The sequence below is a fragment of the Lynx rufus genome, unplaced genomic scaffold (genome assembly GCF_022079265.1).
Source record: "Lynx rufus isolate CCGP_SWC_20201006 ecotype Redwood Valley unplaced genomic scaffold, mLynRuf1.p SCAF_5, whole genome shotgun sequence".
Classification (NCBI taxonomy): domain Eukaryota; kingdom Metazoa; phylum Chordata; class Mammalia; order Carnivora; family Felidae; genus Lynx; species Lynx rufus.
In genome coordinates, this window is record NW_025814867.1 from 46,954,232 (window position 1) to 46,973,358 (window position 19,127).

Genomic DNA, 19,127 nt, shown 5'->3' on the forward strand with positions numbered 1-19,127 from the left:
GCGAGTTGAGAGAGGTCCTGGAGAAGATGCAGAAGAAATCTTTGAGAACGTTATTGGACAGATTATCTTCTATTCTGAAATATAGGCAGGACTCATTCACTTGGCAAACAGTTGTTGGGCTTATTGGCCTGGCCTAGCTGTTGGGCACAAGGTTGAGTCAGGACATTGCCTTCTGGAGGCAGTGGGCATGGGAAGAAGGTGTGTAAAAATGCACAGTAAAGCCGTGTGATACTGTTAGGAGAGAGGCATGTATGAAGTGCCAAGGAAGGTAAACATCCATTGCTACTAACCACTACTTGCTTTAGCCAGGGGTAGCGCGTAAAATCCGTGCATACGTTGCTTTACCCACTGCACCCAAGCCTGGAGTTTAGCAGATCTGGGCTTTCAGCCTAAATGTTGTTGATATGATAGCAAGAGAAAAACATCATGTGACAGCAGCCTGTGCTTTTCCCTCTTAGGTTCACATTCCGGCTTATTAAAAACCAGTGTTGCCATGGCTGACATTCCTGGGAGGCCCAACATCTCCATACTTTGCATCTTAAATAAACACTTAAGAATACGCTTTGCAGCCTCCGATCGCCTTTTAAAACAGAGCAACCTTGTGATGATTAAGCTTTTTCAAGGGCCTGCGTTTAAGTGATGACTTCAGTACCCTTCTGTCTTAGAGAGTCACCTTATAGACGTTTGTAAGAGTTCCATAGTTCCCAGACATCTCTTTTCACTTGTTTGTTTATTGGTAACATGGATCTGTTCTCACAAAGCTACCGAAGGATACTAGAACATAAATTCCTTCTCAAAATTCTTTCTCATAATTCTCTCCCATTGTATCCCCAGTGGCAATTTTTAAGGAACTTTTGTTGAGTGTTGTTTCTTTATAGATATTTGGGGACCTGCCTTAGAAAGCCAGTGGAATTCGGTGGGGGTAGAAGTAGGGTGATAGAAGAAGACAGGCTCAGATCACCTGTGTGGTGATACTGCTTTTTTTATTCAAGATTTTTTTTTTCGCCCTTCCTGCCTATGCTGCTGCAGTCAGCATCCAATAGAGATGTGTTTTGGGCTCATGAGCCAATTGTCTTTCTCCTCGCTGCAGCCTGAAGTCTGAGAGAGGGCTGATGGCTGTGCACAATTTTAGCAAATTGTCATGGGGACGTGGGGGGAGGGGCGTGCTTCACCCACAGGAACAGAGCCAGTGTCATTGAGCACATTTTGTTCAAGTACAAAGTTGATCTGTCTGAAGGAGACAGTGGTCAGCAGTGGTAAGGACCTTTGTCGCCTCACCTTTTCTTCGTTGCTCTGTCATTGTTGTTTATGTGAAGAAATAGCATTTAATCGCTGGACTTGAAACCAAATCTGTGAGGTCAGCAAACGACAGCATTTATTTTCAGTTAGGGAATCCCAGAGGTTACAGAGGAGTCTGAATGAAAAACTGGGGAGAGAAAAGGTGTCTGATATTTGGCAAAGACAATGACATCTCTGAAAGATTAGAAAACAGTATAGTGCAATAATTTCTGCATGTAATTGACAAACAAAATTTTGGACATCTGTTACAGTTGAGAAAATTATCTAAGCACTCCTCGTATGCGTAGTATATACTCTCCCAACTAGTGGACACGGATGAAAGATTTGCAAAGGAAATGTTGAAATGGGACTTTGAAAATATCGCATGATATTATTCTTTAAAGTTTATCATAGCTAATAAAAATGTTATTTAGATATGTAAAAATATATTTGTAGGCACGTATATCTAGAAAGTACAAATGTAGCAAATGCCTCATAAATACAAGGTAGTGTTGTTATTATTCTTGAGCTGACTTCACCAAAATGTTTTGCCTCTTTGATTTCCTTTAGTTTCTGTTATACTGCTGAATAAGAAGACTTGCCCCTTAAAACCTGCCATCCTTTCAATATCACTTACGTTTTTCATTTTATATATATGTAAATAATTTATATATATAAAAATATATGTGTACAGTTATATATGTTTAAATATACATTTATATATTTAAAGGTATGTTTATATAAATATACATTTATATATGTGTATATGTAAATATATATATTTATGTATATATGTGTATACATAAATATATATATTTATGTATATTATGTAAATATGTATTTACATGTTTATACATTTATGTTTGTATAAATATACATTTATGCATTTATATTAATATGCATTTATACATGTTTATATGTATATAAAGAATATATACCTTTTTTCTATATAAAATCACCTTTTCGTTGGGGGCGCCTGGGTGGCTCAGTCGGTTAAGTGTCCGACTTCAGCTCAGGTCGTGATCTCGCGGTCTGTGGGTTCGAGCCCCGCGTCGGGCTCTGTGCTGATAGCTCAGAGCCTGGAGCCTGTTTCAGATTCTGTGTCTCCCTCTCTCTGACCCTCCCCCGTTCATGCTCTGTCTCTCTCTCTCTCTCTCTCAAAAATAAATAAACGTTAAAAATAAATTTAAAATCACCTTTTCGGGTCACCTGGGTGGCTCAGTTGGTAAAGTGTCCGACTTTAGCTCAGGTTGTGATCTCGCGGTCTGTGGGTTCGAGCCCCATGTGCTGACAGCTCAGAGCCTGGAGACTGCTTTGGATTCTGTGTCTCCCTCTCTCTCTGCCCCTCCCCTGCTCTCGCATGTGCTCTCTCTCTCTCTCTCTCCTCTCAAAAAAATAAACATTAAAAATTTATTGAAATCACCTTTTCTTTATTTGTGATATATCCGATATCCATTGGTATATCCATTGATATACCCAGATATCCATTTGCAATGTATCCAAATCACAGAGACCCATCAGGGGACTCCATAGATAATCCAAGAATCTCTTGCCTCTCTAGGTGTCTAAATGAAGTGGATAGCGTGAAGTAAAATTTTAACTTGTTTGGTGTTCAGTTGTTTACTACTATTGATTCTGTAAGTCCTGCTGAGGGAGAAAAAAAAAAATGAATGACAGATGAACTGAAATTTATAAGGGAATCTCCTGGTTTCCATTACACGGAAATACTGCATGGATTCGTCTTCTCAGAAATTAGTGGTTTATACTGTGAAACAACTTTTCCTTTGTAGAACTCAAAGGGGTTTGAAGCATTCCTTCAGTTCTGACATATTCTGGCTAGAGTCATCTATGTTTTAGTGTCAGCGTGATTAGAAAAACATACATACGCACATACATACGTACTTGAGCATGTCAAAGTGGTCATCAGTATGAAGGCATACTTCCAGCATAGTGGTGAAGAGTGCCAACTCTATGGTTAGACTGCCTCCGTCTAGTTATGTGCTCTTGGACAAGGAACCGTCCCCCTCCCAACACACACACCTTTGGAGGGGTATTTAAAGATGGGAACTTCTGCTTTGCCAGTGTAGCAGGAACTGGAATAGGTCTATAAAGGACTGCTCAAACAAGTTTTCCAGCAGATTGTTCAGGAAAAAGTCTAGGCATTTGACCTAAGAAATTTACCTTTTTTTAACCCTCAGGAAATCCGTAGAAATATAATAAATACATACTGTCATGTTGTAATCCACATAACAATGGTATGATGAATTGGGTACTATTTGTAAAACATTTTGTGTTTCTCAATTGAAAGGCATGCACTACAAATAGAGCACTAAATTTTATTATGTAAATGCTAGGGTTTTTAATTATCAGCCAGGATTGGAGAGTGCCTGATTTGGAGGCTGTAAAACTTCAGAAGTGTTTCTGCTACAAATAGTTTAGAAGTCTGACAGTTGCTGCACGGAGAAAATAATGAAGCAATTGAAAAAATAATAGAAACATAGTGATCTGGCATTTCCAATTTTATGATGCCATAAAAAAGCAGCCAAGATATGTTGGACTGTTTAATGATGCTGGCACCTACCAAATGTCACTGGGCTTTCACAAGGTCATGGAGACTCTGGTTTGACTCAGGGAGGTTGGCCAGACCCATGTTGGGAACGCAGGAAGACCGTGGAATAGGTGGAGACAGTAGGTGCCAATTAAACCCTTCATAGCACTTCATGCAGTAAGTTACACACTTTTGTGGGAGTCTGTGCGGTGGAGGAGGCCCCGGGTAGAATGAAGAAGTGAGCCCATTTCTTCTTCTGGCATGCTGTCGTAAGCATTTCTTCACATGAGATCTTTGTGGGCCCTCACTGGGGAGGCTGAAGTTTCTCCAGAGGACTATCTGCTAACACTGTGTGCTCGTCATACTGTTGCTGTCACAGTTGTACGTATCCGTGATCTCTCACTGACAAAAGCTGCTTGGAGAAAGGAGTGGTGTTTTTGTAACAAGAATGTGTGTGATTGTGTTTCCTTTTTCCCCTTTTCTGCCTCCTCTGGCTCCTAGGCATTACGTAATACTTCTCTAGATGTGTAGAGTTTCAGTCAGGCCGTTTTCAAGATGATTAATGGGAGTTGTGCAATTAAAGCTCGTAAGTTCTCTGGGAAAAAAGTCATAGTATCCCGATGTTTGAGTTAGAGTGCACGGAGTTTGCGTCAGCATTCAGGATATTTTGGGATATTGTAAATGTCACTATTGGTTTTAATGTCCAGGCATCTCCAGCATCACACTTAGGAATGTTCTATGAAGTAGTGCCTAGCACACCCTATGAACATGAGCTAGAAGTGTCTAACCTAAAATTGCTGCTTTGAGTTCACATTAGACTTTGATGAAAAGGTGTTTAACACAAGTGAAACAGTCTGTTAACATTCTTTCACGTTCTTTGAGGCCATGGCAAAATGACAGATTTAAACTCAATAGATTGTGTATGTACCTGTGTTTGTATTTTTCTTTCTTTCTTGTTCTGGCAGTCTCAAACGTTGTTAAGCCACAGTCAGTGTGTATGTGAACATGAGCTTTCAATGGGATCAAGAAAGGGAAAAATTTAAGTTGGCTTTCTGTTGTGTTTCATTTGAAAATATGTTGTATATGGGGTAAAATAACTTAAAAGAAATTGAGAATATTTCAGTAAAAATACATGCATAAATTTCTGCTTTTCTCTCTCACTGATAAGAGAAATTTTTCCCAGCTCTTGTGTTGACCTGAGCTCAAAGCATTTGGCCTTATGTTGATTGGATGAATGTAGAAAGTTAAGCTTCAAATATTGATTAGTGTTGTGCTGTTTACTTCATGTTAAGTTTAGAAGACTACTGATTAAATACCTAGGAAAATAAAGGGAGAATTGACTCCTTTCTTCATGTTCTCTGAGAATTCTAAGCATTTGTTCCTGGTGTTACCTGAAAGTCCAATGAGGAAATTCAAACAGGAGAAATAGTGTTTGGCTTAAGAATATTTTCTTGCCTTTCCACATGATAAAATCTGAAATAGATACAGGGTGAAAAAGAAATCCCATTTTGTTTTCTGGATTAAAGCATGATAATATTTGAGAATAAAAAGTGAATAGGAAAATTACTGTTAATATGTGAATATTATATATTTACTATTTAAAATATACTACTTAAATATATTAAAACATAATATTGGCTTATTAAGAGTATATATACTGTGTGTGTTTATAATATAGTATAGTATACTCTTTATGAAACACAACACAATAAAACAATAACATAAAATCAGTAAAAATCTTCATGGAGACATTCTAAGAAAAACAATGAAAATATCCTTTCGACTACATTAGGAATTTATACAAATGATAGTTAAGTGTCCCTTTAGGTTTTATTCTGTCACTTTCTAAAAGTCCTTATGTGGGGGCGCCTGGGTGGCTCAGTCGGTTAAGCGGCTGACTTCGGCTCAGGTCACGATCTCGCGGTCCGTGAGTTCGAGCCCCGCGTCGGGCTCTGTGCTGACAGCTCAGAGCCTGGAGCCTGCTTCAGATTCTGTGTCTCCCTCTCTCTGACCCTCCCCTGTTCATGCTCTGTCTCTCCCTGTCTCAAAAATAAATAAACGTTAAAAAAAAAATTAAAAGTCCTTATGTGTTTTTCCAAGTAAAACATGAAATACAAATTTTAAATCTAATATTCTATGTTTCTTAAATTTGCAACAAGAGCAGAATTGCCAGTTTGTAATACATATGCTGCTCTTAGAAATAGGTACATATTGCAGTGAGTATATATGTGTGTGTATATATATAATGATTTACATACATGTGTATACATTTGCATAGGACTAAAAACAACATTATGCATTGGGTCCACCAGAATTCAGGTGGTGGTCAGAAATTGTTAATTATTTTTCTGAGTTATCTGGCTACTTAATTTATCTTCCTCAGTAGCTTCTTTTTCAAAATAAGGGGTATATGTCTCACTTTTATTTATCCTGAAATGACTTTCTGTAGGGAAGTAAAACTTTAAAAAATATACGTCAGCCTATCTGGTATTGTAGTTAACAGGTGAATGACACTATTAGTATGATTTTGGAATATAATTATTTACTTTTTTTTTTGTATACCACAGTCTGTATTTGCTTCCATTTCAAATAAAAGACAAATAAACACTGAAATTCACATATTCGTACCTTGAGAATTTTTAGAAGCTGCAGCTATTACAATTTGGCAAAATTAGAAGGAATAACTGGTCAACCACCCACTCTTTTTGAGTCCAGTTTTATAGTAAAAATCTATTATCTTATGTTTGAGAAAGCTTCCAGACACTTACATGTAAGCATGAAGATATTTAAAGCTAATTACAAATAGCTTTGGGTTGGCAGTTTTAATTATGTGTGTTCCTTTTCTGGACTGAATGTTTGTGCCCCCTTAAAATTCTTATGTTGAAGCTCTATTTCCCCTGTGGCTATATTTGAAGATGGGGCTTCTAAGGAAATAATTAAGGTTAAAGTCAGAAGAGTGGGACTCTGATCTGATAGGATTAATGTCCTTGTAAGAGATGCCAGGGAACAAACTTTCTCTTCTTGTGCATGCATCAAGGAAAGGCTGTACGATTAGAATAGCAAGACGATAGCTGTCTGTAAGCCAGAAAGCACTCTTACAAGAAACTGTGAGAAAATAAATTCCTCTTGTTTAAATCAGTTGATCTATGGTATTTTGTTGTTACAGCCAAAGCAGACTAATGTAGCCCCCATTAAATTCCGTTAGGTATAAAACAGTGGTTGACTTTTTACTGGAGATGGTTTTGCCTCTCCCTCACCCCCCAGGAACACTGGCAGTATTTAGAGACGATTTTCATTGTCATAACTGAGGACGGGAGTGTGACAGGCATCTAGCAAGCCAGGCATGCTGCTAAGCATCCTACAATGTACAGAACAGCTCCACAACAAAGCCTATATGATCCAAAATGTCAATAGGGCTGAGATTTGGAGACCTTGAGATTCCTTTTAGGATGTATTTGTTCCTGTATTTGTTCCTGTAAGCTAGAGCAAGTCCTTTATGGAGGCAAGTAGATTGTAAGGAAACATACATCTAAGACCAACACAACATACCTGTGTGTTAAGTACAGTTATCTTATTTTCAATATTTTCAAGCCAGTAAATTCATTTCTAGAGTTAAACTCATATTCACCTAAATGAAAACAAAACAGTGTATATGGGTGTACATGCATGTGTGTGTGCGTATAATTTTCTCTCAAAACTTAATCATGTTGTAAACTGACGTACAGGCGCTTGGGTGGCTCAGTTGGTTAAGTATCTGACTCTTGATTTCAGATCAGGTCATGATCTCATGGTTGCAGGATCAAGGCCCCCACATGGGGCTCTGTGCTAACAGCATGGAGCCTGCTTGGGATTCTCCCTGCTTGTGCGTGCTCTCTCTCTCTTTACAAAATAAATAAATAAACATTGAAAATAAATAAACTGCCATAAATTTCCTACCATCAGAGGCTTATAATTTTAAAATAAATAATATATATGTAAATTTATTCACCTTGCATTAGGATTGATAATTACAAATTAGCATGGTAGAATCATAAGAAACATTTTTGGAAATGCATGAAATGATATTTCTTGACTGCCAATTTTTTCTCCTTTGGCAAAATTTTTGTGAGATATTTGTATCATCTTAACTGAAAAAAAAAAAAAAACAGTAAAAATTTTCAATAGGAAGCTACCAAATTCCTTTGCCAGAGTTTCTGGCCAATATCTGAGCAATGAATATCTCTGGAAAGTGCTTCAGATACATTGGTTAAAATCTTTTGTCCAAAGGAAATACTGATTTTGTTTTAACAATTGAAATAAATGGTTACAGTTTGAACAGTTTTTCCTGAAAACCAGTATTTCCAGTGAAATTTGGAAAAAGACTTATGTGTATTAGCTGGTACTCCTATAATTTTTTCATTGCCCCTTTATTTCCAGAGTCTACCCAAATATGACCCAATAATTTTAATTCTACCACATAGTTACCATTTGGCAGCTTAAAAGATGTCTTTTTACATTCTGACCTCATAAATCACAGTATTCCTTTTATTTTAGATTGAAGAAGTATAGTTAAAAATAGAAAATTAGTTCTAGTTTTCAAATAGAATTTTGATCTTTTTTGTTTTAAGTTAGCCAGCTTTTAAGTAAGATGTTTCATTGTTTTGTTGTTAGCTACTTCTTAAATATTAAAAATAGCTGATAGTTTCTCATATTTGAATTGCCATCTGTACTTTCATTCAATTTTGTATTTATTCTTCCATTCTATTTTTATATCTCACTATATGCAGCATATGGTATATATACATTCATATCATTTTAGGTATGTACCATATATGCTCACACTATTAATTATTTAAAAGTGCACATATTATTAAACTCTAATGTTTAATCAGGCACTAATTTTGAAGCTCACACAGTTAATCTAAACACAGGCTTTCTTTGTTATTAATCACAAAATTGTGCCTATTTCAAAAGCTAGTGAGAAAATCCTTAAATTCACAATTGAACAGTTTATAACTTCAGATATTAAAGACTTGAGGAATTGATCTCTTGAATGATCATTATCGATCTCATCATACAGGCTTTTAAGATTACAAGGGGAAATTTTTAACTTTTTTGGAAAGATTACTTTTAATTTAAAGATGTAGAAAAATTATTGGAGAAAAATGGACTCAATCTGAATCGATATGTTACTAAACTTCCTCTGTTCCCTTAAAATATACCATATATGCATTACAATGATGTCTTTGAAATCTGTGTTTAGTTAACCTATAAAAAGCCTCTTTGAACGGCGTCTAAGGTATTTATGGCATGGACTCTATAAAGTGGCCTGCTAGCCAGCTGGACAGCTCACTGAAAATAAAATGTCGGTGTAGTCAACAAAAGCAAACCACAGGGATGTAACAGTGTAAGAAATGTATTAGAATGGCATTTTTTCCGTACTGGATGTGGCAAATACAGAATGATCATTAAGGGCCAGGCTAATATTGTATTATTGATGATTGACAGGCATTGTCACCAGGTTGTGCTATTTGCATTATTTTTTAGTACTTTTAATGGAGACAGTGCGAAATTAAGCAACTGCTGTTTGTTATTAGCTTGAGAACTTTAAAAAAGAGAGAAAAATAATTAACATTTATTGACAGCCTGTTAAATCAGGAACCACGTATGAAGTTGGCCCACTGTCTTGCTCGACCCTTATGTATCACCAATGAAATCAATGGTATTGTTGCAATTCCACCGGAAAGGTATGGCCACTCAGAGAATTTAACTCCCACAGGGTCACACAGCATGTAATTAACAAAGCTGCTCTTCTGCTCTTTGAACCAAGCTATGTTGGATAAAATGTACAATTATATGGCAATAGGTGAAACTGCATAGAGCAATCAAAAGGGAATAAAACCTACTTTATATTTATATGTTGGCATTAATCCTAGCAGCCCAATTTAATGTATCTTGAGGTGAAATCTCTTGATTAGAATATAGTTCCTTTATAAAAATTTGCATGTGTGAGGGCTAGATGTGGATTTAATTTCTGCTCTTAGATTTTTAGAATGTATCGTCACTGTATAGATTTTAGACACTAAATACATGGAATCTCTACACAAATCTTGTTTCATCTCGGGTGAAACTTATAAACCTTCTGTTACCTTTTGTCCCTTTATTGTGGCAAGCTTTATGGGGTGTTGAAATTACTGGCCTCTGAATAAAAGCATCATTAAATTAGTGCAGCTAAGAATCAGTTTGGTGTTAGAGTTAGTTTTCATTCTGTTATTTTCATTGTCCCAGAATCGAGTTAGAGTAGAATTCATCTTTAAGGATTTATTAAGAAGTGTTCATTCATTCTTTTGTGAATGCTTAGTGAGGTCTGTTGCTGGGAACTCAGAGATAGATGAATCTGGACAGGTACCCATGGTGTACTTACCTTAATTCTTTTTTTAAAATATTTTAAAGTTTATTTATTTATTTAGGGGGGGGGGAGAGAGAGAGAGAGAGAGCACAAGCTGAGGAGGGGCAGAGAGAAGGAGACAGAATCCCAAGAAGGCTTTGTATTATCAGCACAGAGCCTGAGGCGAGGCTCTAATTCATCAACTGTGACATCATGACCCCAGTTGAGGTCAAGAGTCAGGTGCTTAACCAACTGTGCCATTCAGGTGCCCCTACCTTAACTCTTTATTAAAGATTTTTTTAAGGTCTATTTTATTTATTTTGAGAGAGAGAGAGAGAGAGAGAGAGCACAAGCAGGGGAGGGGTAGAGAGAGAGGGAGAGAAAGAGAATCCCAAGTGAGCTCTGTGCTGACGGCTGACAGTGACTGATGCAGGGCTCAAACTCAAACCACAAGATCACGACCTGAGCCAAAACCAAGAGTTGGTCACTTAACCGACTGAGGCACCCAGGTACCCCCCCCCCATTTTTTTCCCTGTCTTAAATCTTAATGAAAGATTTCTTTCTCCAAAAATTCATTTCACCAGAAATGCTGGTGATGTTCTCCAGAGTTTTAGGCAGTCCTTTAGAAGAGGATGTTTATTCTAACTTTTTCTTGACCTTTTTATTTGTCAAACCACAATTATGCAGCAGCCCAGTCAGCATTAAACACGTTTTGAACTCTCTAGGAAGCTGAGTTTATCTAATGTCAATTGCAGAGGCTACTCTGTTTTTTTTCCACACATGTCAATGAAAAATTCATGTGGCTTTGCAGAATTATGTTTTGTAGTGGTTTTTGTTGTTGTTGTTGTTGTTGTTTGGTGTTTTTGTTTTTGTTTTTGCTACATCAGAATAACTTGGAATACTATTAAAATGCAGATCCCTAGGCCTCCCAGGTCTATTGCCACAGACTCTGGAAGAGGCTTGCTTGTCTGCATACTTTTTCACAAAATATCCTCAGTTGACTCTTAGGAACATAGCTTTTTGAAAGTGAGGTTTTAGTGCAATCGAATCAAGCTGTGCATAAAAAGGTAGCATATGTAAGAAATGCAATAGAATGACATTTTTCCTGAATGTAGTAAATAACAAAATGCAAACCACAGGTCTGAGCTTCTTTTAAAAGGTTTGACCTCTACTGACACGGAATATATATAAAGTCCATACGATTTCTCTCCTTCATTATTTCAATCTGTGCTGTGTTTAGAGGTAGAAGGGGCTGGGTGGTTTGTGTTAAGGGAGGCGCTCAAAATGAAGAGTTTATGAAGATTAGTGTTAGTATTGGCAAGGCCTGATTCAAGGCCCAGGGCTCCCTCTGTGCTTTTTATGGAGCTATAGAAACTGATCTGAGTGAATTGACAATAACTAAATCCTCAGGGTGAAGATAACTCTGCTTATTTTCACTTGTAAAGATCCAATATTAGTAAGAAATATGACTTGGAGATACTGAGAACCAGAATTTCCCCTCGAGCCAAGCTGTTCTTTGTCCTGAAAAAGTGGGTTTTCTCTAGAACACCTCACCTGGAGAGCCCTGAAATCAATTAAGTGTTTGTTATCCATGAACTGATTTATGTTGGCCAGTCATTCTCTGTGGTCAGTCTTGTGACTCAGTGTGTTTTTGGGTTGTTTTTTGTTTGTTTGTTTTGTTTTGTTTGTAAAAGTTATTTTTTGTGCAAATGCTTTCAAGCTGATAATATACTTGTGATCTCAATCAAGCATGATTTCATACAGAATAAGTCACAGATCTGTAAATGTTCCTTTGTGAACATATCAATGTGCATAACGAAGAGATATTATAAAAATGACCTTCATGTCAATATTTTGTTTTTCTTTTGTTGGATATACAGTTAAAAATGTGGGGGTGAGGGTGGCAATAGCACCTCCTGACCTTTACCTAGCTCACAGAGTGCCATGCAGTACCACGGGCATGACGTATGCGTTATCTTCTCTGGTCTTCATAATAAACCTGTGGTGTAGGTTATATAGCAATTTTGAAATGGATGAAAAGCCTGAGACTTAAAGAAAGTTTTTTGTGCAATTCATACTGCTGATGTGTAAGAGACCTCGGCCTCTACCCCAAGTCTTGAGAACTGTACGTTCCTTGTATCAACTACTGTCCTCTACTGCCTTCTGGTTTAAAAAGTATTATTAGTGATGCTTTATTGCATAAAGCTTGTTAAAACATGAAGCAGTATCCTATGACATTAGCCCTGTGCAGAAACTTACTCCTAAAAACCTGAATCAAAACAAGCCAGAAATAGGTCATTCAAATTAGGGTTGTAACAGATTTTTATCACAAACATAAGCATGCTGAGTCAGTGTACAGTTGAAGATCAAATTATGGTAAATGGATTTTTCTTAGAAAAATCAAAGAAGGCTCACCAAGGTGGTTGACGGCTGCAGTTAAATAATGCTTTGACACTCACAAACAGTTCCAATTAGATTTATTGGTGAAAGAAGTTGTCAAGGTAATAATTGATGAGACCTGTTACTATAAAGACTTGACAACATATTGAAATAATATGGAAAGAGTGAAATGAGGATAGTATTGAAATAATATGAAACAAATCCCTCACAGTATTGCATATTATAGACTTTAATATATATTTTCCTTTTTAGAAATTTTTTGTAATGTCTGTTTATTTTTGAGAGTGAGACAGGCGACAGGGTGGGAGCAGCAGAGGGGCAGAAAGGGAGGGAGACACAGAATCTGAAGAGGTTCCAGGCTCTGAGCTGTCAGCGGAGAGCCCGATGTGGGGCTCAAACCCATGAACCATGAGACCATGACCTGAGTCAAAGTCAGATGCTTAACCAACTGAGCCAACCAGGCGCCCCAATTTAATACGTATTTCCAATGAGAAGAATCATCCCCAAAGGAAGGGTTTTTTTCACATTTCTTACTTTATAGCAACTTATTTTGTTTCTCCATTTTACTTTGTAAATCTTTTGGAGGGTAAATATGTCTATTTCTTGCTGCTGTTTAGTTCTTGGGCAGTGGAGACAAGACTTTGAAAGGTTAAACAGGCTATATTTTCACCAGTGTTTCATTGTACTTAGCCATCTGTATATACAGTGAGAATATGTGGGAATTTTTTTCTTTTCACCTGTAAGTTTCTTAATATATGGGCTTGTAAAGCTTAGTAGTAATTTAATTTGGTTATGAGATACTTGTAAAGGTATTTAACTGAAGAGTCAGTGTGCCTTGAATCCTCCCAGTTCATTTCTTTGGAACTCAATACGAGTAAAAATAGATGTTCAAACTTCATGATTCTTTTGGGTTCGTTAAAGTTAACCAGAAGATTTGCAAAGAGCTAATATTCTTTATTTGATATTCTTTATTTTCATATTACCCTGGCAGTTTGTAGATTTTTAAACTCCAATCTAGAAATATCAGGGCTAATATTAAAATAATTTCCTGTAAGCTTCAAAACTTTTTCAAGTGTCCTAACACCTCATTTTGATAATATATTTGGGTGAATTCATTACTTATTCCAGATGTACTATAAATTGATATGGACAGTGCAGTGTGTTAGAAACCCATGGCAGATCCAAGTGGTAGGTTTGCATAATTTTTATTTTTTAAGATGTGTCATTGTAATCTTTTTTTTTTAAGATGGTATTTTCCGCTTTTGTTTTTTAGGGTCGTTGCTCCAGGGAGAACTGCAAATATCTTCATCCACCCCCACACTTAAAAACGCAATTGGAGATAAATGGGCGCAATAACTTGATTCAGCAGAAGAACATGGCCATGTTGGCCCAGCAAATGCAACTAGCCAATGCCATGATGCCTGGTGCCCCATTACAACCTGTGGTAAGCATGTTTTCAGTTCTCATTCATTAAGTTTGTAATTCCAAGTGTTCGATTTCAGTATAAAGTAATGACTGCACTTCATCAAGTGAACATAGGTAACAGTGTCAGTTTTCTAGCAAAATTATCAAGCAAACCCGGAAACAGTTTTCACACTGTGAAGTTACTCATCTTGTGGCCAAGTCATGTGGAAATTTACATTAGAGCATGCTTTCCCCCTAAAACTCTCTTTACGTTAAATCTTATGATTGGCAGGTATTAAAATGGTCATCAGACTCACCAGTATAGTCTGTGCATTTGCAGACTATAACGGCAATAATAATTTTAAAATTTGGTATAGATCATCTTTAATTTTGAGAAAAATCTTCCTTTCCTTCCTTCCTTGAAGAGTATCTGTTGCATAGCTTGTGATTCTTTTAAACTCAGATTGCAATTATTTTGTAGTTACAAATGCTAGGAGAATTCTGATAGTGGTGAATCAATATCATACACTTGCAAGTCTCATTAAAAGAGAACTAATCGGGAGAGAAAGAAACTCCCAGGGCTTTTAAGCAAAGAGCTAAATATTCTAAACTGTAGGTGATCATAGAGATTTAATGTTAACTGAGCTGGATATGTGAATAACTTTTGATTCTGAGCACATATTTATTTACTTGGGGTTCGGGGGAGTATATATATGATAAATGACTTTAATAACCTTTACCCACATTTACTCATAAAAATGTAAGGTTAATATCCTAAATAATTTTAGATTGCAAAAGGTGTCCTGATATTAATTGTGATCTAGTAATTCTGTATTTAAATGCATGTTAAAATCTGAAATGATGAGAATATATCTGTCAGTAATTTATGTCACTAACTTATATGCAATATTAGAGGGTTATGGAAATGTGAAGACCCATAGTTTTCTGATATGCTAATTGTAAGCATGTGTGCTAACTAATTTTTTTCCAAATACATTTTAACACCTGAACTCAATGTAATTATTATTCTCTCTTAGAACTTAATGCACCAATCATTCCAAAAAAGAGGGGGGGATTGCATTTCGAGGTGGGAGGGATCTCCATATCACATCGGCAGTGATACCAATTATCAGTACTATGCAGTTGAGGTGAGAGAATATTATAATTCTGTGTCTGTTTTAACCTGATTTTTTTTCCATTATTGGGAACTCAGTTAAAAATATGATATCTTAAATTTATTTTTGTGATATCTGCTAATATTATATCTGTACTGGGATAGCATGAAGATTTGGTTAAAGAAGTTTAGTTACGATCATTCTTGGTAGCATAAAATATAGGATAAGAGCTCTCTTTTGCAACTGGCTCTCTCGCACAGTTTCAAAGATCTGATAAATCCTTGGGGTGGCTACTACTTTAGCTGATAGAAGATCTCTCATTGATGTGAGACACTTTGTTCCACTTAAACATTTAAAGCCTGCTTAGCGCCAGTCTCTATCCTCTCTGTGACCGGGAGCACCTCGAGGTCAACAAGTGTAATTCCCACGCTGTGGAAACCAGTGCTGGTCATGGCAGTGAGCAGCTCACTGTGAAGCCTTGGGCCCATCTCCTGAGTTAGTCCTTGAGCTCTGCCCTCAAGGCCATTCCAGGGGCATCACGTGGGTAATCCTGGGACGAACCGTAAACAATGTTTATGCTCATGTCTGTGAAATACAGTAACAAACGTGGTGTTTATGAAATCACGAAATCACAGTTTCTGAAACCATCAGAAAAATCACATTTTCTGGTGGTTTTGGTGGAAAGTTCTCTACTTCGACAAAACATTTATTTATATTAGTTGTGAGCACATTCAGGCTTTGTGTTAGTTTTCCCTGATATGACTAGATTTGAATGTGGAATTACCCTTCTGCTACAGGCATCCTGAGATCACAGTCTAAAATAGACTCTGTTCAGGGTGACTTTTTTGGTAATAAATATAGAAGTCGTTTTAATTATTCAATTTTAAAGTATTTGGGGCTTTAATGACTGTGGAGAAGGCTTTAATCCAGGAAATTTGCCTTCAAAACCCCACCTGAGACTTTGCGATTCTTTGTGTAGTCAGCCCTGTTTTGATGAGGGTCATGATACAGAGATTCGGAAATAAATGAGATGGTCATAACCAGCTGCTTACTGGAACTTTAATGCTGGGTCTACAAATAGGGATTGTAACAGGGTTGGAAGCAGCCAGGATGGCTGCTAGGACAGATGTTAGTGTTTGAAGACAGAGCACAAATGTGGATCCAACCCAGGTAGTGGTTCTATCAAAGATGATACTGTGAGCACATCCTTAATAGCAGGAGGAGTAGGAATGTCTGAGTAGTTTCAGGATTTGTAGTCAAGTAGGTGAAGCATCTTAGTTTTCTGGGGCTAACCAGTTTGGCCCCCAAACCATAGCCTGAAGGACCACGAAGAGAAGGAGCTGGGAAGCTCTAATCAAATCCAGAAGCATCTCCTATCGTGCCTGGCATAATATAACAGAGATCAAAAATTTCTTGATGAGTGAAAGAATGAAGGAAGGAGTTTCCTTCCCCAAATACAAGGAAGAGAGCAGAGGTTTGTGTTAGTTTACCTGCCCCTGTGATTCCAAAGGAATCATGAGCAGGAGCCAGAGTACAAGCCCAATTATAGAGACTGTGGCATGGAATGGGGCATATGGTCGGATATGTATTAGCAGAGGCAGCCAGGGGCTTGGTGAGAGTACCACTGAGACCAGGCAATAGCTACTATGTCCCTCAATTGGGTTTTCCTCTTTTCATAAATTTTCAGAGACCGGGTCTCTCAATTTAAGACCTTCAGAATATGACCTTGGGCTGACTTGGGGAATTCAGGGATTTATAGGAGAGTTTCCTGTTTTTGTGGACTTTATGATGTTGTTATGAAATGCGCCAAGCCAAGAACCAGAAAGAGGGCTTAACATTTTGGGAGCAAAGACAACACTGTAAGGGCATTTACTGCACTCACTACTTTTTGTATCAAAAATCCTCACAACCGTCCTATAAAGTAGATATTATTATCTCAACTTCAGCAATAAAGATACAGAGGTTCCAAAAGGTTAAATAATTTGCATAAGGTACATGGCTCGTGTGTAGCAGGACAAGGATTTTATCCCAAGCTGTTCAGGTTCTGGCATCCATGCTGTAGAAACACTAGTGGGAGACTTCCACCAACCATAGCTCTGAGTCCGTGGTTGATTCATTGGAAATCTCTGGCCTTCTTCAATGTACAGTGAACGTTTAAAATATATTTTCTGCAAGTTCCTAACAGTCTTCTAACACAATTGTTCCCATTTTGTAAGACGAGAAAATAAGTAGTTGAAAATAACAAATTGAATTTATCTCTGTCTCGTCCCTAAAATTTGCATAATAAATGATTAAATAACTGCCATTAATTCTATTATCATTTCTAAGCCCCTAATAAAAATGTCAAAAGATCATATTTCTCCTTATTATATTGATATTTGAAGATAAATGGAAGACCTGTAGTACTTGATTACCCAAATTTTAAAAATTAAGTATTTGTATTTTTTCTAACTACTACTTTAAAAAATGATTGCATTGCCATGCACTGTCTGATGTAAAGATAATCCAACAAGAAAACCAAACAACCTAACCAAATATAGACCGTATTTTGTGGCTCACAACTCGGAAGCATCTGGTATATTCCTTTGGTCCATCCCAGAAAGGTGTCTTCAGAAATTCTGTTGATTCCAGCTGTCATTGCCCTTGAAGAACTCTGAATAAGTAGTGGTTATGGAGAGCTGTATCTGAGCTCTGGAGTCCCACCAGCAGTGACCTCATCTGCCTTTCTCTGTGCTCTCCAGGGATAACGTTGGCCATCCATAATTTCCAATGGCAGCTTCCCTTCAGGTACACACACCTAGCCGCCTTGAGGTACATAACTCAAGTTGAATTACTGTGCATTTCATGAATTTGAAGTAGCCTAGGGATAAAGAAATTCAGAGTTACTGCACTTAGCCAAAATCTTGGAAGCTTCCTTGCAGTTCCCGTCGCCTCACCTTTGCTGTCACGGTGTTTCTTTGTCACAGCAGCTGGCAGTTGAGTGCTGAAAGCTTTGAAGTCATCATTTGTTACATGTCCAGGAACACCTAGAGTTCTTAAATTGGCTCTTAGTGCTTTACCTTCCAGTGTATTCAGCTAGTGATTGAGATAAGGCCACTTCATGACCAAGTGTTTCTGGTAAAATGTTTTCCACGGCCGTCATCCTGAGTCGTGCTTCCTCCACCTGCACTTCCAGTGCCTGTTTCGGTCAAGGAGTCTGTGCTTCCTGGAGCACCTTGACATTGGCCCAAATCTTAGGGACCAGGCCCTATGTGGTGATACCTTTTTACTTGATGGGCCAGACGTCAGTCTTCTTTATTTAAGTGTTATTACTTCATTAAAACTGATTGAAGGGTAAGGTAAAATTAAAGCTGGGTGGTCATTGTGATTTGCCCAGTCAGCGAGTCCGTCTAGAAGCGGACTTTAAATGGTATTTCTTATTTTAATTCCAGTCATATGTTGCCTTCTTATAAAAAAAAAAAAAAAAGACATCGCGATGTGAATTTGTTGAGAATTTCCATTAGCTTTTGGCCATTTATATGCAAAACAATTGTTTACAGAGACTTCTGTAGCTCCTGTATAGGATTGTGTATACCCAGAAACATGGTTTCATACACCTTGATTGTGTGCTATCGAGTAAAAATAAAGGTTTATTCTTTTACTGCTTGCAGGATCAACCTTTACAAAGACACACACACACACACACACACACACACACACACACGTGCACGCACAAGTAAAACTGAGAAAAATCTGACAAAATTTGTCTTCTGTAAATTGCAACAGACACTGATTAGATATTATTTATTATATGCACTCCATTAACTTTTTGTTAAAAGTCACAAACATTATATGCAAAATAAACAGTGATTCACATCGTGTATTAAAATAAGTTAGGGCCCCTATGCTATTTGCAACATTACAGCATGGTAATAATATATGACTGAAAAAAACTTAGCTCAGCATAAAAAAAGAAATCATACTTTTCAAACAAGCATATGAGATAAATTAATGATTAAATTTTCAGGTGCAGAGG

At 37.2% G+C, this 19,127-nt stretch overlaps 1 protein-coding gene across 12 annotated transcripts in view; it reads left to right on the forward strand.

Moving 5' to 3' along the window:
- The window catches only part of MBNL1 (muscleblind like splicing regulator 1), a 205,015-nt gene that overhangs the window by 148,703 nt on the left and 37,185 nt on the right, over positions 1–19,127 (forward strand). For 8 of the 12 annotated variants that reach the window (XR_006965711.1, XM_047099749.1, XM_047099751.1 and 5 more), the window contains exons 3-4: positions 13,867–14,037; positions 15,035–15,145. Coding sequence is in view for 11 of the 12 variants with exons in the window: in XM_047099749.1 (XP_046955705.1) it covers positions 13,867–14,037; positions 15,035–15,145 (282 nt within the window). In the remaining variant the exon portion in view is untranslated. The remainder of the gene's footprint in view (positions 1–13,866; positions 14,038–15,034; positions 15,146–19,127) is intronic. The other 4 variants (XM_047099756.1, XM_047099755.1, XM_047099757.1 and 1 more) reach the window with 1 other exon arrangement.